This window comes from Cinclus cinclus, chromosome 3, assembly GCF_963662255.1.
Source record: "Cinclus cinclus chromosome 3, bCinCin1.1, whole genome shotgun sequence".
In the NCBI taxonomy this organism is placed as follows: domain Eukaryota; kingdom Metazoa; phylum Chordata; class Aves; order Passeriformes; family Cinclidae; genus Cinclus; species Cinclus cinclus.
This window is the reverse complement of record NC_085048.1, coordinates 114,874,885-114,898,987: the sequence shown is the minus strand read 5'-3', so window position 1 is coordinate 114,898,987 and position 24,103 is coordinate 114,874,885. Positions and strand designations below refer to the sequence as shown.

Below are 24,103 nucleotides of genomic sequence, written 5' to 3'. Positions count from 1 at the left end.
AATAAATAAAATTTGGAAAGATGGTTGGATTCCCTTGAAAAATCTGTTCAAAAGAGTCAAAGTTGTATTAATACCACGATCTTGTCAGAGAGCCTTGAAGTTCAGAAAAGTTCCTAAGTGTCAGTAAAAATTGTCTGCATGGACACTGTCCAGCAAGAGCATCTTTTACCATTGCTCTCCTAAGGATTGAGGCCCTTCTGATGCAACTCATAGTATTGGGAAGCAAAACTTTCTCTTTTAGACTCAAACTCCTGCTAAGGAAATCCAAACAGGAGTAAAAGGAGCTGCCCCTGTGGCATACAGAGAAGAGGTGCCCAGGGTAGGTGGCAATGTGAAGTTAGACAGTAATGAAGATGGCATCCAAGCCATAAAAACCAGCTGAAGGGTAGGAGATGGTGCAGGGTTTTCAGGGTGGGAGTTAGGACTGTGTAGTTCAGGCAGCCAGATAACCCATGAGACCTTATTTCACTTGTTGCAGAAGTTGAAAAATTAATTAGAAGCCTGCAGGAAAGGGAAGGGCAGCCTTTTAGGGTAGCTTGGCAGAGCCAGAGTTTCTTGCTGCCTCCATCAGAAGCTCAAGGAGAACTGTCCTGGAACAAATGGTCCTGGCCCATGTGAAGTCTGGGCACTATGTGCAAACCATAATGGGCACTCTTGACTTGAGCTGATTGTCACATAAGAATGACAAAAGCTCCTCAGCTCTGAAGTGTGTTGTGGAGATGCGATTTGGAGACTCTTAAAGTTGGTATATGTAATAATATGCATTATATAAAGCTGTATATAACATGTATGTATATATTATATACGTATCCCTACATGTGCATATTCTGAAAGAGAATGCAAATGTGCATCAACATATAAAGGTGTAAGATAAAACACGTTGATTTCTCTTTTTCTTTAACATTCTTGATACCGGTAGAGATGAGGCATCTCCATTTGATGTAGTTCTGCCAGTTTTCTGCAGGTCTTTGCTCATTTGATTGTTAGCATATAGCAGAGACTTATTTCTATTCATGGTTTTTTTGGTCATTAAGGTTAATAATAAGAACTTTGACTCAAAGCAGTGTTGTATGTGTCAGTGTGCAGTAATGTGTAGTAGTGTGTTATCCAAATGAGAGTTGTGATAATGAGAATCAGCATTTAGTAGTGGAAATTGGACAAGGCTCATTTTCAGGATGGATTGAAATTCAAAAGAAAATGGTTTAAAACAGGAAGATCTAATTTTAAATAAGAAAACTTCGAAGAGATAGTTCAGGGGCAATACTTTTGAAAGTAACTCTTGAAGTTTGCAATTGCACCTTTTTTGATACCTTCTCAGAAAGAGCTTTAAGCATCCTAGTCTTTCAGACTGTGTGCTGTCAGTCACCCCAGCTAAGCGAAGCTTCTGGAGTCATTAGTGACTTTAGAAAAGTCTCATCTCCTAGGCCTTGCTGTTGCCACCTTCCATGTGTCATGTGAGAACCAGGAGTTTCTGCATCCCCAGTGACCAGGTGAGAGCAGCATTCAGTGAGTGGGGTTGGACAATGTGCGCGGTGAGGACGGTTGTGGCGCTGCTCAGGGTCAGCAACGGGGAGGAAATTTCCCACGTCTGTACCATGGCCATAAATACAGGTTTATTTGGTGTGTGCCCGCCTGATTTGTATTGGTGAAAGTCCATTTTGGAAAAAAAACAGTGTTCCTGTTTCTCCTCTAAGCACTGAGCTCATTTCTCCCAGTTCTTCCCTCCTTTCAGCATGATAGAAGTTTTTTTTCTGCGTTATGTCTGCTTATTTGGTGTTTCTCAGAAGCCTTCCATTTCAAAGTATATGCGTGCCAGACAGCATGTGGAGGTATGTGTGCAGGTATTTGAAGTCTTAAGAGGGGAGTGCATTGATCAGAACCTCCTTGAAATCATGCTCATGGTTTGGGAGGATCATAGCTGTGTCATTAAAATTGATGCAGCCCTTTGGAGACTGGAAGAATTAGCTTAAGAGCTCTGTGAACAGAGTTACTGATCCCCTTGTGGATCCCTTTCTCTATGGTAGATTTATAAACAGCTCAGCCTTTCTGCTTGCTTTCTTGATGTATGTGTGCATGTGGTGACTCTTTTACGAGATGCTTCTGTCATTTGCAATCTGATATAGCAGCTGTAATCACTTAGCTTTTAGCCAGGAGAGCCTTTTTATTAGCTTACTCATTTTTATTTAACTTGCCTTTTCTCATGGTGAATATCACAGGGCTAGAAGGGACATATCTGCTCCCACCAGATGCTGTAAAATATCAACCTGCAGTGATGGTTGTTAGCAGTGGCAGCTTGGCTGGAATGTGATGTTGGAAAGGTGAGGAAACTGGAGCTATGGGCTATGCGACCTATCCAGCAAAGTGACAGGCTGGAGGGTACCAGAATGAGTCAGAAATATTCAGAAGCTGTGGGCCTAAAATACCTTTCCAGGAGGGGAATCCTCATCTACAGAACATGGGGTAGAATCTCTAATTTTTGAATCTCGGCCCAAGTCTGCTGTCAACAAATATCTGTAAAAGCTGTTGGCAAAATCTTATTTTATTTTAGTTACTGGGCCACATAAAGAATGGAAATTTACTGCAGCTGTCATTTACTCTCCAAACTCAAATGGCTATGGTTATGGAGTCAGCATGATTACAGAGAATGGAATTAGGAGTTAAGAAATGCACAGGCAACTTTAATTAACCTCCTTTGTGTATATGCATTATGATGTAGTCTTTAATTATGTGATCACATACTATTTTCCCCAAAGCAATTGTGTCTCATTTTCCTCAGAGGATAGAGGTGATGTAGAAGGCTGTTTGTCCAGAGGACCTCTGTGCTTTTGATTGCAGAAATTGGAAGGTGTACGACAAACAAAGCAGGGACTGTAAGGAGTGAAAGATGAGGTCATGGTTAAGGTGCTTGAAAGAATTAAATGTTCTTCTGCCTTTACTCGAGTTCCTGTTCAGTGCCACCAAGTCTTTTGAGCCAAATGTCCTCCAGGTGGTGACTGTTTGTGTGTCCTTCCTTTCTGGATCGCTTTGAGGCAAAAGTTGGATTTGCAGATATATTGAGCATCCAGGTCTGTCAGGGAAATCAATTGGAGCTGTGCTTGAGACATATAAAGGTCTGTATAAAGCTTAGTATAGTGAAAAAAAAAAAAATCCAAGTAATAGGCTTCCCAGAGCAAGCACACAGCAATAGATCCTTTTAGCTGGATCTCTCAGTCTCAGTTCTCATCAGAAGAGCAGGGTAATAACTCTTCCACGGCTTGTTGTGAGAAGGGAATGTGGTTAATGCTCTTGAGGCTCTTAAATACCATAGAGGTGGCACTGTAGAAAGAAATAAAGAAATTAACAATTCCGTCTTCAGAGCATGATTTGAATATTGTGGTGTAAAAAATAATGCTACGTATGGGTGGGCCGGCATACTGAGCAGTGAAAATAAACTGAAGTACTGAACACCACTGGGTAGAGCTCAGGTCTGGGCTGAAGACCAGGAGATAGTGAAAGTAAAAGGTGGTGCCACAATAAAGCACTGTTTTAGAGGGTACAGGGTTAAAATTAAGATTATGCCCACTAGCTTTATTTCTGGCTTCTCCTAAATCCTGTGTCAAATTCTTTTAGCTTTTTTTTTAAGGTAGACAGCTTTAGCAGGGAATGCCGTATCTAATGGAATTCATGAAAAATAATGCTCATCTGGCAGAGGATGTTTTTGTCTCTACCAGGGGCTACAGATGGTTTCTGAAGTTATTTGGGTTTTGCATGAGCTAAGGATTCCTCCTTGGTGAATTTAGGTGCAGAACTGGGCCACCTGTATGTATGGATTTGGCCAAAACTTTTGCTTATTTAGGATCTGGCATAGATTGTGCGATGCAGGAGTTCAGTGGCATGATACCTGGAGGGAATCACTGTTGTCTGCCTTTTGTGAAATAGGAAAATAGTAATTCTTCCTTCAGAGCAGAGTATAGCTACACTGAAAATTGTGAGGGACTCCATTTGAACAATAAGAATATAAAGCCAGAATAATGCAAACTGACGTGGGGGGATTTGGAGAGTAACCCTGAGACTGCTGCTGTGCTTAAATGCAGCTATTGCTACCCTGATTTCTGTACAGAGAAAGATTTGGGTTTAATTATATCTGGTACCATTATTTTATATTTATTCAAGCTGAATGACAGCAGTAGCTGCATCGATGTGTATAGATTGAAAAAAAGAGAAAGATTTGAAAGAGCAGTGGTGATTATGTTCAACTCTTCTAGTAGATTTTGCAGATACAAAGTAGTGCAGATACTTCACCAAAAAGCTGTCTCCTCCAAACACAAGAACACTGTGTGCAGAGGGCAGAGGAACAGACTGTGCCATGAGATTGTTTCTCCTTGCTCAGAATGCTGCTTTTTATTGCTCCCTTGCTCAAAGGACTTGTTGCAGCTGTATCTAATTCATTTTTAATAAGCTCTTTCTACTTCAGGTGTCAATCTGTTGTGCCCATTACTTTTCATTTTCATAAATATTTGAGTGCAAAATGATAACTTTTTTTTTAAAATGCACTGGACTAGTGGAAATGGAAGTTCTTTTTTAGAAAGGCTTCAGAAAGTGACAGAATCTGAAAGATGAGTCTTTATGCTCTTTAATTTTGGTTGCATACATTTGCACAGATTCCAGATACGATGACTGTAATAAAATAAAAACAAAGCATTATTTGAAATGCTCAGAAAAAAACCGCTTTAGCAAATGATCCCATTTATTGATCATGTTTGGCAATAATCTGCTGCCCCTCTGAACTAATAAGCTCCAAACTGTCCAAACTTATCTCCAATAAGTCAGTTGTAGCCAACATGAACAGAAGTGGTGCCAAAAGCAAATTCAGAGTAGACAGCAAAAGTAGAATATTTTAATTTGATTGAAAGATGCCTTAAACTCAAGGTAGCAATGCCAGTGTTCTTTCCTCCAATTATATTTTCAGGTTCTTGAAAATGAGTGCAATTTAGCTTAATTTAGTATTTTTTTCTCTGTGTTAAACCAGAATCCCTACTTATGTTGCATTAGGAAAGGTATTCAGTTCACTGCTGGATTTTTTGTAGTGTCCTCAGTTGGAAAATAAATGTCTGTGATTGAGGTGGTAATGTTAATTCATTTAAGGAAGCACTCTCAAGTTATTGCTATCTTGTTTTTCTTTAAAAAATAGATTAAAAACCTGATCTTTATTAATTAAACATTTCACATGAATTTATTGAGGTGTAGGACTTTGCAGGTGGCAACCTTTGTCTTTTAATATTAATTGGAAAATATTGATTGAAAAAAGACTAGTCTGTCATGCTGATAATTGCAACCAGATTTAGATATGATCACTAGATCTTCCCAAGATTACAAAGAAGGAGTTACCATCTAATTGGTAAAAAGATTGAGCATTATTTTGGTAATCCCTGAGCTTTGGTAACTTATTCCCTGTTGTTCATTTATATGTCTTGTTTGTATGGCACTATAAAGTGGTTAAATATGGTGTAAGCTGATAAGACTATGTATGTAGAGTCATGTACATTTCATGAGCATTCCAAGTTTTATATTTGTTTTAACAATATGCTTTTCTTTAACTGGAGGTTAGACCTGCTGAACACTTCAAACCCACCTAGTGTTTACTTCTTTATAGCGACACGCTAAGGTTGAGGTAGTCTGATCTCAGTTCCTTGGTGGCAGGAGCAAGCAACTTGTTTTATTTAACATTCCTCAATACATGAAAAATAAAAACAATCTGTAACTTTCCAAAAAGCTTCTACGTCTTTTGACTTCGTATTTGGTCTGTTTAAGCACTTTCTTGCTATGAAGTGGTGGTATGTCACTGTACAAAAATATTGCTGTAGGCAAGTCCCTGATGTAGCTGGGAAAATAAATCGATTTGTGCAAGTAAACTAATTTTTAAGAAGAATTAGTATGCACTGTCAGTTTTATAGCAGGAAGGATTTCCTGAATAAAGTATAGCCTTTGATAATGCACAAAAAATCTTAGCAGTTTCAGTTTTGGATATAAATGCTTGAGTTTCTCAGCTGATTTTTATTGCTGCTATTTCTATAAGATGTATCTGTTTACACCAGTTAAAGATCTGGCCTAAATATATACATTTATTTATTATATGGCTGTAAATTCAAGGTGCTGCACAGTCTGCAGCCATACCATTAACTCTCATGCTGACAGAAAATAGGCTGGCAGTTTATTAATGGAATTTTTAAGATCATCTGAACAAAATTAGTTCCAAAAATTTAGTCTCTTCTAGCCATTTATAAATATTAGCCAAAAAAAAATAAAGAAGTCTCTGTTTCAGAGCTATCCCTTTGTGTACAGAGTGAGACCAGGGTTTCTCTGTCCCTGGAATGCTCTATTTCTATCGCTGCTAATAGCTGTGGACGTTTTCCGTGTGGATGTTCAGTACACGCTGTTGTGAATCCCAGGATGATATCGCCATTACTTAGAGCTGTATTTTGCATTGCCTATTCTGTGATTGCTCAGCATGCACAAGGGTAGAGTTAAAATCTTTATTCATTTCATTTAAAAATGTTTCTTTTGTTCTCCTTATCGTGTTCTGGCTTTCCCAAGGATATATGCCTTGAACGAAAAGTCACATGTGCATTACTAATTGTGTGCCATTGTATTTACAGTTCCTAGTGGTGGCACTGTGAAGCTACTAATTCTTTTGCTTCACTTGATGTAAAATAATCTGAGTGTCTTTGATAGCAGTGAAACAGTATTAATTGTTTTGTACGTTTCTTGGTCACTCTTCTTAGGTGGTCTTCATAATCTATTAGAACTTTCAGCCAGATTTTTGTAATGTCATGCCTCCAGCAGTGATTAAATTGGTAATTAATGAACAGTCCTTGGCAACATAAACCACATCCCGTTAATTTTCCCTTTTGAGTTTTTCGAAGTTGTCGTCTCTGTCAGAAAGCATTGCGCCACCTTGCTACGGCCCCTTGGCATGGAACCACAGCGACGGGATTTTTTGCAGCCATTAGTGGATCAGAGCAGTAATTTCACAGTATTTTGGTCAGGGTAATTATAGTACCAAGTACCGAGTAGGGTTGGGAATTCACACAAGAAGTCCAGAAATACCAGGTGAGCTTCCTTGTGTTCACTGGGACGTTATGATTAGTTTAATTGGGCTTTGTTTGATTTCAGCCGCGGAGACTCTTTGTGCCACGGCACTGCAGCCACTTTCCACTTTAGTGTTTCTGACCTGCATTGACAGGAACTGGTGCAAAAATGAACTCTTTGAAGTGGGGACTCTTTGGAAAGGGCAACTAAAAAAGGGGAAGAGTGATGTGTAAGTAGTGTACTGTAGCAAAGCGCAACGCCAGCCCAAACACCCTGCGTTTTGCGGGCGATGAGATTCAAATTTTTTCCTATTTTCAACCGGAACAGATAATATTTCTGCTGCATTTGTGCAAATCTCAAGTAAATTACTGCATTTAAAAACACAATCTCTTTTTAATCGCTGGCTTTTACGTAGTACCTGCTCTGCTACCTTCCTTTGAAGATACAGTTGTTTCTCTCACAAGAAATTCTGTGCATTGTCCATTTAATCCTGCAAACAAATCTGGGCAAATGCATTAATGAGACTGCAGCTGCACTTAGCAGTTCACATGTCACAAAATAGTAGGTAAAGGCATTCATACTTGAGTGACTGACTATAGGTGTAGTGGCCTTCAGCAGTACATTGTGCACATTAAACTTTAAATAGTCACTTGCCTGTTGGCTTCTGAATGAAAGGACTGTCACTGGTCACTTCTCCTAAAGCCTTAATGAAACCAAATAGTTTGCTACGAGTTTGGGCCTAACCATTGGGGTGTTTCATGCAGTCTTGTCAGTTGATGTTCATGAATTGACTTGAACGAAGATCAAAGTGTTTCTCAAAATGGAGAAGCGGGGAGAGAGACAGCTCCTTCAATTGCACCACAAGAGCTAATCAAGCCATCAGTTCTTTATGCACTCTGCGTGCCTTTAGAATTTAATACCCAATGGTTTGTCAGGACAAATTGAAATTCGGGGGTTGGCGGGGAGCCGGGGGGGGGAGGTGGAGAGTGTTCCTCCTCAGCCTGCTGAAAAAAAATAAATGAGCGCTTCACTCTTCTGGAGTATCATTTTGATAAATTTTATCATTTAATGTAAAACTGCAATGTTGATTAAACGTTTGGGGTTGAAAAAAGAAGTGATGGTGAAGGATTCAATGGACATTATGCACCTTAGCACTGAGTAAAGATTCAGGTTGAAAGTGAAAGAGAAACTAAACTCGGGGTGGATTTTTTTGTTTCTTTAATTGCTAATGAACTTTTTTTTTTTTTGCCGAGACATTTTAAATTGGATTCAGAAGATAGATTTTGAGTGTCAGTTAAAACAAAGTCATGTGAAAATGCCTCTCTCTCCCCTTCCCTCCCTTCTCTCCTTTTAATTGATATGATTTAGGCAGAGGAAAATAGTAAGGGGGATTTTTCTATTGGAGAAGCAATTTTTAAGGGATTTAGTCTTATTTAGCCTGAAGGTCTTCACACTAATGAGAGCACTTAAGTTACGTCCAGGCGTTGATTAGACAGCTCATCTATCAACTGGAGCATGAGAATTTGTATTTTAGGTACCTTTTATACATTATAATTTTTTTTTTTATTACTTTAGACTTTGTTTTCCACAAATCTTTGATGCCTTCTTTCACACCCAAGGTGTCTGTAACTCAGCTGACAGAGCGCAAATGCAAACAGGGAAATACTCTACGTCTGATGTTGAGTACATTTTGATACAATTCAATAGTACAGAAATTTTGGCAATATCGAAACTGCATCTGTAGAAATTGGCGTGCTGGATGAAAATTGCTACCAAGGCAAATTGCAATTGTACCAAGGTACATTCCTTAAACTGCCACAATCTCCCTCAAAGTCAAAATGCATTTAATCAGGAAACACAGAATTGTACATGTGTTTTTAAATGCCCAGCTACTCCCCCCACCCCCAAATTGTGAACGCTCTCTCTACCTGTAGTTGTTTTTTTTGCCATGTTTAAAACACAATAGCATCTTAATTATTTTCTGAACCATTCTGAAAAGTACAGCTTTTGTAACTTTTTGACATTTCAGGTTTAAAAAAAATTAAAACGTTGCCACCAGCTTGCACTATGAGCAGCCTGTAATAACAGTTAAAAAAGCTTTCTGAACTATTTGACAAGATTTCTTAGTGCTGAGGCCATATGCTGTAGCCTTTAAGCTATTTCTTCCTATCAGTTTCATTATCACCTGCCTCTGAGTCTCCAATATCATCAGTAAGCACATGCAGAATCATAATTATGCCATGTACAAGTTCTTTGATAACATGTACAGTTTTCTTCTTAATTCTTTATCAAATGCATTGATCGTGGCATGTGTGCATTGATCCAGGTCCACCATCTGGCTGTGTGTGATAAGCACAGTGGCATCTTTGCATTTCCACTGTCATTCATTGCGCTACAATTTGGCTGCAGGGGAGTAGTGGCTGGGATTAGCCCTGTTCTGCTACTTACTTGCATTTTAAGTTGACACCTCTACAGCGGCTCAGACCACATTACAAACTGAAACACATACGCACGACTTAGTGATGTGACACTCCTCAATAAGCTTACTCCACTAGCTACTCAACAATCTGTAATTGGATTTGTAGGAATAACAGCAAAAGATTTCCTAAGAATTGCTGGGGACAGAAGGTGAAGTTTTCTCATTATTGGCAAAAGGCTAGGTATAGATCTTAGGCGATTGGTATTTTCCATTAAAAAAACCTGCCAGCAGTTTTCAGGACTTTTAAAAAAAAAAAAAAAACAACAACAACAAAAAAAAAAAACCACCCAGCAAAATAGGGTCCAAGGAGATGTAGGGTTCGCACTTGTTCTTTTCATTCTCATCACATAGAAGCAGACAGGGATCTCGTTACCCTCCCCCAAAAATTGAGAGAAGAGGTGGGGAGGAAAACCAACTTTCAGAGGCCCCCTGCAGCCCGCTGGCTTTGTTCGGCTGGGAGTGACCCGGGAGCATTCCTCAGGAGGGCACGTCCCTCCCTTGGCGGGGCTGCCCGCCCGAGGAGGAAGCTTCCCAGGATGGCAGTCTGAGAGATGCTGCTCTTCAGCTTACGCATCCCGTCCACTTGCCAAAAGTCTTTGTTTCATAACACCACTTGTTTTTCTTCCCCCCCCCCTTTTTTTTTAATTCTTTTTTTTTTTTTAAATTATGAAGTCAAGTTTACACAAGAGAAAATCCCTTAAGTGGGGCTCGACGAACGTTGACTCCTGCAATGAGTAAGCAGCTTTCTTGAATTCTGTCTGTAACTCAGCTGTGGAAAGGCACAGAAAACACCATCTCCAGCTTGTTCATCGGATGTTCTCCCTTGTCTGGAGGATGGCACAATTTTAGGACATTTCTGAGCCTGCGTGCTTGAGCCCCTGCTTGTGTGTCGTGCCAATAGCGTTGACAGTCACGATGACAGGCAGAACAAGCTCATGGATCCCAGCACCTTAGGTTATTGTTGACCTTAATTATACTTCCTGGATGGGGGAGAGCACAAACTTGCCTCAGCAGGGAAAATTCCAGGGAAGAAGTTAGTGGAGGCCTTTGTCTCTGCTTTTGTTTTAGGTCAACTTTCTTGGTGGTGTTTCCTGGGAACCCTGTGGGTTGGCAGGGCTGCCCTTGAAGGGTTCTCTGAGGAAGCACCTCGCTCTCTGCACCAGCGCAAGCAAGACAGGGCAGAAGGGAAAACACAACGTGTTTTTGGAATTGAGTATCTCAGCTTGTCCCTGAAACTTGCCGTGGAGCCAAGTGCAGTGTGAAGCAGATGAGATCACCTCTGCCACAGAGATGTGCAGCTCCAAAATGGTTAAATGGGTTAAATCTTATTTATTTGAATGGAACTTGGGGGCTCTTTAGCAGAATGCTCCTGCACAAATACCTGTGGTTCACTTTGACGTTACAATTTTTTTTGGTGGTTTCTTTACTTATAAATACTTGAACTGTTAGACCTTTTACTTTTTTCTCTGAGAAAGATGTATTTGTACCAGATTAGAAAAGCTAAACTGTTTCTTTACATTGAATAATCAGCCTGTCATGACAAATCTATCTACTTCTGCATGAGTAGGTGCCAGTTTGACTAGCTTCTTTTAGGCTCACACTGGGTTTTAAGCTGGATCCGTGTGCATGACTGGCAGTGCATTTGTTGGACCAGATCTAAGGAGCCAGAGAGCGTTCAGCTCCTTTTTGCCTACAAAAGAGCAGCCAGACAACCAGCAAGAGGCCTTGGATGTAGCACAAGGTGATACTTACTTAGTCAGCCATTCTTTTTTTCATTTTTTTTTTTCATTCAGTAAACCAAGAGTTTTTCAGCTTCACAATGACACAAGGTATTAAATTATCGGTGGACTGTTTTTCTACAACCACCGTTCTTCACACAGAAATACTGTACCAAGTGAATTGTACATTTTCCAGAACAACATAAAATTATTTTAAAAATTAAAAAATGAAAATAGAAGAAGTTGCTGGCTACTTTAAAAATGCCTCCTTGGTTGTTTTCCAGGAGATATTTTCCATTTTGCAGCCACACCACCCCATTTTGTTGTGAATTTTGGAAGCTTTTTTCTTAACAGCTTTGTTAAGATATTGTTTGTGATTCTTCCAGTTTTACACTTTGAGCTACTTCCGTGTTCATTGTGTCTTGTCTCATCAGTGTATCATTGCCCTGCCTCCTAAGCCAATAGCTACTTAAGCAGTTTGATACTTTTGTGATATGCGTTCATGAAAAAAATATTTTCAAGCTACATCCAGTTTATCGACAGTGAGGTAACTGATGTAGACACCAGGCAGAAGGCAGAAAATACCCAGGATGTTTATGTCTGTCTTCGCTTACCACCTCCTATCATCTGAAAAAGCCACAGAATTCCAAAAACACTTTTGTTTATGCCTAGTGTTCCTTGCTTAGCAATCCATATTTTGCACACTACCTGTGTATTTTGAGCTGTTCTGAAACAGTGGTAGAGACCAAACATAAATGTGATCCCCAGGGTGATCAAAGATTTAATCTGACCAGATGGGACAAACTTGAGAAAGATTTTGACTTTCCACTCTGTTTTGCAACAAGAAAGGCTGATTTTTTTTTTTCCCCTCCCGTCCTTTCTTTGTTAGCAAAGGCAGAGATCAGGCCATCCCCAGAGGAATGAGCAGGTGTGGCCATTTACAAGCATGTCTGGTTATATTATAAACCAACATAAGAAAAGTTTGAAATGGTTTGAAAAGATCTGCTAAACAGTTTTAATGTTTTATCCCAAATCCTATTTACTCAAACAAGAGCCGATCAAGGTCACATTACAACCCAGCCTGCTCAAACCTTTAAAGCTCGTGTAATTTTATTTATTTTATTTATTTATTTTTTATTCTGCCTTCTCTTCTAACTGAGTAGGTACGTTTTGGTAATCCTGAATAGGTACATTTTGGTAATCCTTGCCTCTGGACAAGCACAGAAGTCTTTTTCTTTCTGAATGGTTAATAACAGAGCCGTTCTTCCTGTCTAATGATGAAAGAGGTGGCAGTCAAGTTCTTTCTCTTACATGTACTGTGCACTCACGGCCAACCATGAGCCATTTTGAAACCTACAGCTGCAGGAATCACTTTCTCTCATATAATTCTGGTTTGATTTTGTTGCTGTGGATTATAAGTTATTTACCACATTTTTAAATTTTGCTTTTGTCCCCCAGCCTATGGACTCAGTAAAGAATTTACTTTTTAAACATCAAATAAATGCAGTTCACCAGATTATTTTTTTTTTTATAGTGAGAGGACAATACATTATCAGAATGCTGGTGTAAAGTCAGTTTGGATCCTCCCAGAATTCTACCAAAGGAGGACTGAAAATCCCTGGCATAGGTTTTGTGGTTTATTTTCTTTTTCTTTTAAATGTGAGAAGTTTGCAAAATTTTTACTCGTTTAAGGAGATGGTTTTTAAGGGATGTTTGGGGTTGTTTTTTTTTTTTTCCCTGGAAGACTCCAACACTCTCAATATTTTCTTGAGCTGGGCAGCTCTCAGCTGGCTGGGTAATGATCTCGGAAACTGCCCTGCCAGTGTTTCACATTTGAATTCACCTTCCCAAATCCACGGCGTAATTTTTGGCCAAAGTAATGTCAGTCATTGCCGTCTGCGGCGAGTACAAACAGGACCCCCTAATGGCAGCCATTTTTATTTGTTTCTTAAGATCCAAAGGCTGCTGAAAGAACAATTGGATAAAGTTGAGGATTGGAGAAGCTTGATTTTCTTGTTCCAGTGAAATGAAACTCCCGTCCTTTTTTTTCTTCCCCTTTCCCTTAAAAGCCAGAGTCAGCTAGGGGGTTGTAGCTGTGTCAAAGCCGTTGGGATGCCACTGCTGATCACTTTAATTACTAGGACTAAGGAGGATAAAATTAAAAGTAGCACCATTGAAGCAGTGGAAGAAAGCTTGCCGAGATGTCAGTGAACTGTGAAATATAAAAATTGCATAGCAATACATTTTTATAGGAGGGAAACAAGGAATTACATTACTTATTCTTGAAGAGTTTGTCCTTAAATAGTGAAGTTTTCCTCACTGCATCTGCATGGCAGATCTTTAAACCATTGCAAAATAGTTGGGGGGAAATAACAAAGAAAACTGTAATGTCTCTTTGGCATGTCAGATTCGTGTCAGAGGGTGGAAGATTTTACTGAGTTTTCTTTTCAACTGTACAGGGGAAAATAAGTCACTGTATGTGTGTTTGCTTGGTCCTTTCTTGGTGCAGTGCTTCTTTTCATATCTCCTGGGTTGTTTGTGGATTCTTATGTTTTTCTTCATGCCCCTGTACATCTCTCAAGTGCTTTCCTTTCCAAATTCTAGCTTGCTATGCTGTTTAACTATTTTTCTGTACCTCAAAACTTAGTCTGTCTACTTTTTCTGCTCTCAGTTTCATTGCCCCTTCTTACCAGTGTTTCTTCTGCCAAGCTCAGTAACCAAGGGTTCAAATACCTGAATTGAATTTAAGCAAGAACTAGGCTGGTTTTTCTCCCTTATCCGCTGGTGATGATTGGCTTAATCAGCACAAACACAAGCCACCATAATCTGTGTTTGCTTGGAGATCCCCGGGATGTTAATGACTATGCTAATAATTCAGGATACAAGTTCTTTTCAGGAGGAGGGGAGGAAAGGAGGAATCAGCCAGCTCAGTTTAGGGCATTTTTGTCACTAACATGTACCTGGCCCTATTTTAAATTACATGTGCTGGAGTAGATTAAATTGTTTGACGTTAAACCATGTGGGAATCTTAATTTTGTACATTTGTTCTTAGAAGTCATATACATTAAGCCCACAGGTTCCTATATCCAAGGAATTAGGAATATTAGAGATTTGAGCAGTTTTATTTCAAGTAAAAGTCAATGTAATTAATGTTACCAAATACTGTGGGTCGAAATAAAACTGTTTGCTGTGTCAGTTGGCTGGCTAGAAATTAAATTAAATTGATCTATTATAGTGCATGGGGGGGGGGGGAGGGAAGCTTTCCAGTTGTCTTTCTAATGTGTGCTTTACCAAATAAATTTTTGCTAGAACTGTTGCTCTGTGCCTTCTGGGAAGTTAAAGGGTGAGAAAGCAAACAAAGCCCATGTGCCATCCCGCTGCCTCGCAGGGCCCAGGCAGAATTGTCTTTCCAGGGGAGGACATTAGGAGAAAAGTAAATCAAGGCAATCTGATAGGGAATTGGAACTCTGTCACTCACAGGCGAGATATTGTGCTGTGTCCATATACTTTGTTTACTGTAGGGTTTTATGAGTTGTAACCTGCCCATGCAAGCTGTTAATGAGGCTAAATCTTTCTGCTTGAGGATTGAATTACAGCACACCTCTGGGCTAATGGTTATAAACAGAAAGTCCCATTAGGGCTGCATTCTGATTCAGTCATTTGCATTTTTCCTATTGTGCCGAGAACAATGCTGAGTAAATAGCTACAAACAAACAATTTACATGGAAATGGATAAAATGTACCTAATTAGTATTTTGCGCTTGTTTTATTAATGATTGCTTAAACTAAATAGTACTTAGCAACAGCTCTCACCAGCCTCTGCAGGTGTGGGATGCTCAAGTTTCTGGGTTGGTGGGAAGGCTGCCAGAATGGCTCTCCAAAATTAGGCAGTTTGTTATATTCCACTTAGTTCACATCAACTGCCTGTACCTGGGATTTATCCAGGTCATTATGTAATAATACATAAACTTATTGGCAGATTAGATTTAAGACAAGCACTCTGACTTTGTTGTACTTTGTGGGCATTTCTGATATTGAGGGGAGGGGAAAAACAGTCCTAACTTAGCAAAATTCCCATGGTTAAGGTGAAAACTGAAATGGTTTCCCTTATGGAGGCTGTGGAGTCTTAGGGATGTGTTTAAACACATCTTTTTATGAAGTTTTTTTTTTATCATGGTGGGTTAGTCTTTTACAAAATTTCACGCTGCAGAACTCTGTTTATTTATGTAACTGAAATACTACCGTGCTTCTAAGTTATGAGCTTTAGTGGGACAGCACTATCTGGCGTGGTTCCAGTATGATTCCTTTAATTTTTGACCAAAGCCCCACTAGTAGGATGTTTTAAAGGGATGCAAAGTCTTTTCTGCTGTGAGAGCATCTATTGTTCTTTCAGTAATTTCCATTAGTTTATTGGTTTTTTTAAAAAGAAAAATACCCATTGAAGTCAAAGAACATGCCTCAGATTGGATGCCACTTCATACTTTGAAGTCAGCTTGGTGCTTGGGGTAACCAAGAGCAACATCTGGCTTCTCAGTTCAGTTCTGTGACAGAGTACTACTCAAATGAGTAATTCAATTTAGTAAAACCATTTTACAGCCACGGTAAAACTTCACTCAAATCAGCTGGGTGTGATTACTTTGAGACTAAAGTGTCTGCAAATTTTCATCAAGGTGTTTTTATAGAACATAATTTATAAAAGCTTTACATTGCAAATCATCAGGTTTCTAATGCAGTAATAATTTGGGGAATGCTTAAAAAAAATAATCTGACGCATGGATGTCTTTAAAAATTGTGGTGTGACACCCAACTGATATCGAGCATCCTATTTATAATGTGGGCCAAGCACCATGCTGTAAACCAGTTCCTATCATGATGATCAGATTGAGAATGAAATTGCATTTCTGTCAATTACTGAGTTGGCAACTGTTCAATATATCTTAGCAGCAAGATGAAGAGCGGCGTCGGCAGCTGAGAGAGAGAGCTCGTCAGCTAATAGCAGAAGCTCGATCTGGAGTGAAGATGTCAGAACTTCCCAGCTACACTGAAATGGCTGCAGAAAAGTTGAAAGAAAGGTCAAAGGCATCTGGAGGTGAGCTTGTATCTTATTCCTATGGCAACCTAGAAACCAGAGACCCTTTTTGGGTATCACTTTTATTCACACTTCAAAACGTTGTTGTTCATTAGGTGAGCGTATCAAAAGACCTGGCTGTAGATGTGTCTCATAAATCTGCATTGTGTCACTTAATTTCCAACAGTTTAAAAGAAAAGCATACATGTGATTGAAAGAAAAAATATGTTCTGTGAATGAGTAGCTCATGTTGGGCCCATTAGTTACAGATTTCTCATTACCCACAGTTTTTTAGAATTTCATGGTTGTTGGTTCTCTTCAATATATATTTTTATATAGGAACAAGGACATAATTTGGGGGGGAAACAACATTTGAAACACTTAAGAAGTGTTATTTTGTATTAAATGTGTTCAAAAGAAGAGAATTTTAAAGGTGGCCTGTGAGAGGTGGGGGCAACAACCTTTTGACTTTAAATGGCAGTCTTTTGACAGACCACTTGCTTTTACAGGTTTTGAGTTGTAATATTGCTATAATGTTATTAAACTGACTTTGAAATACCATTAAAATTCATATACCTGCCAGTGCTATGAGCTGGAGTAATGTAGTGTCACTCAAGCTCAAATGGGTGCTGAGCACACATTTCCGTGCAGGTTCCTTGCTCTTCTAATGTCTTCTACATATTCAAAGGGAAATAGTGTTTCTCAAACTAACTCGTAATCATAAGCCAAAGTGTAAGGAAAATCCAGCTTGTAGATTCAACATAAATATTTATTTCTTTGGTACTGCATGTATTTTGTATGCATAAATATTTAACTACAGTCTTACTGCACCCTAACCCCTACCCTTCTGTTCCGTGTGACACCCAAGAGAAGGCAGTGACTTTTACATCTCCCTTTGAGTCTGGTCTTCAGTTTTACTCTCTTTGCCCAGTAAACCAAGCTTGCCAACATAACTCTCTTTTGTGACAAATAGAGAAATTATATCCTTGATGACAGTAAGACAGGTTGAGGACTTGGATATTACATAGACTATGGTGTTCCTCATCCCTCTTCACAGTTTGTGACTCCCCATCCTACGTTATTTCATTACTTCCCCTTCATTGTTTCATAGCTGTTCCTGCCATACCTTCTCTCAAAGCAAGGTCTTTGGTTCTATCCTGGGTGCTCAGCTGGAGAGCTGTGACCCTATTTTATTGCAGTGACTCAGTTGTAGAGTTGCTAAATATCCCAGTGTGCTGCTTTCTGGGATGTGATTGTCCTGTTCATGTTTTCCTCTGTACTCTGCCATTGCTCTTCCTGCCCTTCATGCAATTTGTAAACGGTCTGAGAGGTAGCTGTGCATATATATTAAAATAAATCTGTATTTGTAGAGGCAGATTGCATAGGCACCCAGAGAGTTTAGTATTACTAAAAGAGCAGACAGCATCAGAACTGATGACAACTCATTTATAAAGTTATCATCACTCTACCTACTGGGTTTTATCCAGTGCAACAATTTCCCAGCTTTCTACTTTTGCATTGATTTATACTTCCTACTTCGATTTTTCTTCATTCGTACAGTACTTTGGCCAATCTATTTGAACTTCTCTTGGACTTAAAGTTTTCATTCTTTGTCTTGTTTTTTTCCCCTCTTTGCTCTTTTTATGTCTGTGTGCATTTTATAGCATTTTCTTCCTTCTCAAAAAGCTCTGCTTATGACACATCTTGCACATAATTCTACTACAACACTGGTATTTTTCAGGTGCTACACCAAATCTCCCCTAAAGAAATTAATTCTTCTGAAATGCAGTAGTTCTGTGAAACGGCACCGACACTTTGCAGACCAAATGAACTGGAGTTACTTCTGGGTTTAGTAATTTTTGTTTCTCAATTTCCACCAAAAATTAGGATTAAATAGACAGTCTCCTTATTACTACTGGACTTTGAACGTTTCCCCTAACTGCATTCACATTTTTATTGTGTGGAGTCCTGTATTCCCTACGCAATACTCAAGGCAAGCTTATTATCTTGTGTCTTGCAAGCTCTCTTGTCCATTAGACATCATTAATCTCTTCTTCTGCATTGATTGCAATTACTTCTTTTTTTTTATTATTTACAAAAAGGGAATGTACCAAATAATTTTATTCTCAATTAAATTATTTCAGGAAAAAAGTGACTTTTCAGCCCTGGAATTCTGGAGTCTTTAAAGACTAACTTCTTCCTTACAACTATAGGTAAAAGCATTATGTCGTTCATTGTTTCTGTATGCTCATTAAGAATTTCATGTTTTGGCACTAGTGCAATATTCTTTGTTAAAAGGCTTTATTTAACCAAGGTCTGAGAAACTCAAATTACTGTGGCAAGTTGAAACTTTCCTGGATAAGCAGCATCCCTAGCTATGAAATCCAGTCTTTTTCATAGGTTATTTGGCATGTGAGATAGAAAACACTTCTTCCTGCCAACTGCCAGAGGCTTTGGGATGGCAGCTTCAAATTTATTAGATGTCCTACTAGCTTCAGGCTGATAAGCGGACGCCTTGAGATGGATCCAGGGACAGTATCAAGATAGAGATCCAAATATCCCCCCCTTTCCTAGCAGCAGTGGGACAAAGGAATTGGCATATTGTCTAGGAATTGTCCCTGAGCAGTGGAACACCCGTCTGCTCTTCTGGGATTTGGGTGCTGTGTTTTCTTTACTCACTGGCACGTCTCCATCCTTTATTTGAGCTGGCATCGTGTGAGGAAGTGGCTCGGACCCAGGGATGGTGAGGACAGGGTACGTTCAGGATTGCACTTCTGAGGCAATGATCTTCAGGGAACGTATGTGGTGGCACAGCCTTACTCATCATGCTTAGTCTCCGACTCATGGTGCGACTGTTAGGCCCTTCATATTTTTAGCAGGCAGTATTTCTATCTGTCGGCAGTTCCTGCTGTAATTTCTTGTCCTGACATCAGATTTCTTGTACATGGAACCAGTATTTCAACTCTGCATTTCTTCCGTTCCCCACCTTTGCTGCCTTTATTGCTGTGCACAGGCTCCCGTCACATCCTGTAGCCTTAAAGCGAACTCTGTACCTGAAAGTAAATAAACTAAATATCTCAACATCCACAAGCCTGAAGGACTTCCCAGAGATAATGCTGAAGGCTGGAGAAGACTTCCCTGAAGAGCGAGTATTGTTTGTGCAGCTCCTCCCAGTAACGTGATCCAGCCCCCATCAGTGCTTTTGCTTCAGTATGAAAATTACTCCTTTTGCATTTAATCTAGAAATTGATGCAGTCAACTGCAAATCCTTCACATGTGGACAATCTTAAACCAAGTCAAGAGAATATCAGTTTAACCACAATTTAGGCCTGACCTTAATCTCAGTAGTAAGATGTAAGAGCTATAAAATGCCTCTGGATCCCTTTCCATCAATATTCTGGCATTTCCACGTGGTTCCAAAAGATATTTATTTCTCTCTCTCCAGTCCAGACCACAATCCAGGCTGTGCAGGAGATGGTCAGTGGTGTTAAGTTGTTGACTCAATCCTTTATCTTTTATTTTGCTCATTCCTTCATGACACAGTAAAGCTTTACTGTCTTTCTAGGATTCAAATGTACATACTTTTCAAGGAAGCAGTTCTTCAGTCCTTCAGTCGTTTTCTAAATGTCTGCCCTGGTTCTGGACCAAGTGCTTTAAGTTTTTCACACTAGCAATTTGTTCTTTTCATAAAAGATATCTGTTATCTCTTCGTCATGTTGTTCCTTTTATCATTTATAATTGCAAAATCTTGTTGTAACATGCTCCCTAAACACATTTCCCTTTTAATACACTGGAAGAACATTGAACTGGAAAAAAACCCTAGAGTAATTTAAATCAAAGAATCTAGATTTTTTAAAGATACTCAAAAATTCTGAAATTACTTCAAATTACTGCTTTTAATTGATTTTTTTAAAAAATAAAATGTAAGTGTCCTGATAATCATATTCAGTCAAAGTCTGCCAACTTTAAATTAAATACTAGGTCAGGTCATTAGCTGATACTAGAAACTGGTGTCTTCCACATTGCCATCTCCTTTGCTTCCTAAAATGCTGGTGTCAAAGGCAGCGCCTCTGATCTTACTATATTAAATTAAAGAAAATCAAATAATCTAATATAAGCAGTTCCATAGTATGCAGGAGTCTTAAACCCTGTCATCTTGTTTAGATTGTTTTGACACATCTAGCATCTGGTGGGATCACTAATATCTGTGAGCTGACCTTGTGAGCTGACTCCTTTGGTGATTCCAAAAGTCACTGCCTGCTTCTAGACTCCAGGTGGATTTGGTTTCCCCTCTGCCATGAGAGTGTCTCTCTTTCTTCCCTTCTACCTTTTCCAAATGTCCACAGTAGCCCAGTCATGCTTTCAGTGTGCCCCTGTGAACTCCAGGATGTATTTGAGAGTACCATGGCCTGAGTGCCCCTGAATTTCTCTAACACCATCATGAAGGATTTATAATGGTGTTCAAAGTCCAGCTCCTCATCAGAAACAGTAGAGCAGCTTTGAAGGAAATTCAAAGCCATCAGAATTGCTGCTGTTGTTGCTTTACCATTCTCTGTTTTCTCTTCAGTCTGCTTTTTATCCCTTTACTTTTTGTCCTTTGTTCCATTTCGTGAAGATCATGCAGTGCCGTTCTACTTTGTTCACTTACCTCTGCACATCCTGAAACGGCAGGAGTCCAGATTCCAGAATCACCTGTGTGAGTTTAAGTGGAAACTGAAGGGGTGTCTCAGAGAGCTGGGAGTGTTTCTGCCCACCCACTTCCAACACCTGAAGCACAATCTGTCAGGTCCCAGGTCTGGTAGCAGATCTTGGATTGGCTGCAAAGATATGTTCTTCTCCATCGCTCTGGCTCAATCTGGGGCAGCTTGGAAGAAAGCCGAGTCTTTGAGAGACCAAGGAGAGCACATGGAGAGGAGCCCATGGAAGTCATGGTGCTCAGATGAAGCACAGGGGTCCTGCTACACAGGCTGCTGCTCCATCACACACACAATCGATGGTGGATAGGACACTCAAGTGGGAACTTCTTTGCTGCTGTCTCGTGAGCAAGAGCCTTACCCTGTGTCAGTAGAGGTCTGTGGAAGATGTTGGCTAGTTACAGGGAGCAGCTGGTTAAAAAAAAAGGAGTAGACATAAAAAAGTTAACAGGCTCCTAAAATGGGAATTATAGGAAATGATGTGGAGATAAAGGAATAAAGTGAAGATACAAATGTAGGACCTTTGTGACGGCAGTGTGGGCCTAAAGTGCAAGCTTCAGGGCTGGGAATGAGGTTGAGTGTGTTTCTAAGACATCAGTGATCAGCACCAATGCTGGTCCAAATCTCTGGGATTCAGAATTATGACATCATATGACATCATATATTTAGAATCCTTTTTGTTTATGTGATGTTTGAATATACCCATGTCCTGTATTCATAATTTGTATTTTTTTTCCTTGTCTAAGATATTTTAAAGTTTCTTTAGTTACTCTATGTCTTGTTTCTTCCGACACACTTTAGTCTACTCCTTTTTATCATTTTTACACGCATGCATGAGTACATAGGAAAAGAATGTTTGTGTAAGTCTGAACAAGTGTGTGTAGATAGCATTTGATATGAGATTTGAAAGTGAATAAATACAAAACATCTACTTACTTTGAAAATACTAATCTAGCTTTTATGGACTTGAATTTCATTATATATTTGTATTGAAAATGTGAGTCAGGATCTTTTCTGGGATCTGCTTCACAATTCAGAACTTGCTATTTGATCTTCTTCAGGTTACTTACTCTTTCTGTGCCATAATTTACCTACATCATCATAATTGTAATTATAATAATCACCTACTTCATAAAATGTTATGGGGCTCATTTATGAGTGATATTCATAAGCTGCTCTGAGAAACTTGGTAGAAAGATCCCATAAAAATATAATTACAATTATTATTTTATTAAAATCTGTGTAGCTTACAAACAATGCTGATGAAAAGTAGCACAGTAAAGCACTTTTAACTTATTCATCAATGACTTGGATGAAAGAGCAGATGCCTGCTCAGCAAGTTCACTGGTGACACGAAGCTGGGAGCACTGGCCAATACCCCAGAGTGCTGTGAGCCCTTCAGAGGGACCTTGACAGGCTGAGAGGTGGGCAGGGAAGAACCTCCTGGAATTCAACAAGGGCAAATGCAGGGTCCTGCTCCTGGGGAGGAACAGCCCCAGGCAGCAGCACAGGCTGGGGGTGACCTGCTGGGCAGCAGCTCTGCAGAGAAGGACCTGGGGGTGCTGGTGGACAACGAGCTGTCCATGGTCCAGCAGTGCCCTGGGGGACAAGAAGGCCAGTGGGATCCTGGGCTGCATTAGGAACTGCATTGCCAGCAGGTCAGGGAGGGGATCCTGCCCCTCTGCTCAGCCCTGGTGAGGCCAGCCTGGAGTGTTGAGTCCAGTTCTGGGATCCTGGAAGAACTTCTTCCCTGTGCAGTGCCCGAGCACTGGGACAGATTGCCCAGAGTGGTTGCGGAGTCTCCCTCGCTGGGGACGTTCAAGAACCATCTGGACACATCCTGTGCCATGTGCTCTGACATGACCCTGCCTGAGCAGATGAGCCACAGTGGTCCCTTCCAACCTGGTCCATCCTGGGATTTTGGGAAAGCAGCAATTCATGAGTGTGTTCTCACTGCAGCTGACATAGTTGCTTACTGAGCATGATGTTCCAGGTGGTAGTGCTCCTCCTTGTACCAGAAGGAGACCTTGAAACCTAGGCCAGGTACACTGATCACTGCTCTGGGATGTACTATACAAGGTGAGGAGCAGCAAGTCTCACCAAGCTGGGAGCTCAGTACCTGGAGCCTTTCTCAAGAGACAAGAGCTCAAGGTCCTTCTGCTGCCCAGACCCATCTGAACCTGCCACGTGGCAGCTTTGGCACCCGTTCTGCAATATGGAGAACTGGGAGCCTGGGGGAAACGGTTTTGACTTGAATTACCCGGAGGTTCAGCACAGAGAACAGCCACTGCTGAGGCCAGACTATTGGAGCAGGAGTTTCCAGCAGAGACCCCCATATGTTTAACAAATTGTCTCCGTTTAAAGATAAATCCGGTAGTGGTCAGACTGGAATCTCTTTCCAGACTTATTTAATTGTTTACATTTTTATCATAACTCAGCTTGTTCTCTAAAGCATTCACTTTTTTTACTTTTGAGTGATGTGTTGCATGTACATATGAAAATACTAACCTTAATGCTGTGTATTCCTACAGATGAGGATGAGGATGATGATAATATTGAGATAGATACTAATGAGGAGGCTCCTGAATGCTCTGTTACTGGAGGTGGAGATGAACTTACTAACCTAGAAAATGACCTTGATTCAACGGGTAATTTAAATAATGGCTATTTTGTGTATTTTGCATGACTAACACTCCATCATCATATAAATACTGATGTGCTTCTTGTCTCTCTGTCAGCTTTATTCCTGTGTGCCTTTTCAGGTCTCTTAAATCCTAATGTTTAATATCCTTGCATTCGTGTTTAGTTGAAATTTAAAATCAATGAACTCATTACTACCAACAGGGTCAGATTTAAATGTCTCTTGCTCTTTAGATGGGAGAAGGAACCCTAGGCCACATTGGTAAAGCAGAGCCACTGAAAGCACCCTGCCTGGGTTGTGCCAGGCAGGCAAAGGGATGAGCAATGGAGTGGGTGACTACAGCTGCCACTCTGCACTTCCACCCTGGCCCATCTGCTCAGGGAAGAGGAGCAAATGTGTCTTTGTGTGTTCATATAGACTTGGTGTCTCTCTAGT

At 40.1% G+C, this 24,103-nt stretch overlaps 1 protein-coding gene across 1 annotated transcript in view; it reads left to right on the top strand.

The window, feature by feature from the left end:
• The window catches only part of EHBP1 (EH domain binding protein 1), a 206,204-nt gene that overhangs the window by 138,043 nt on the left and 44,058 nt on the right, over nt 1–24,103 (top strand). The window contains exons 16-17 of the mRNA XM_062490659.1: nt 16,207–16,354; nt 23,559–23,675. Of these exons, the coding sequence (XP_062346643.1) occupies nt 16,207–16,354; nt 23,559–23,675 (265 nt within the window). The remainder of the gene's footprint in view (nt 1–16,206; nt 16,355–23,558; nt 23,676–24,103) is intronic.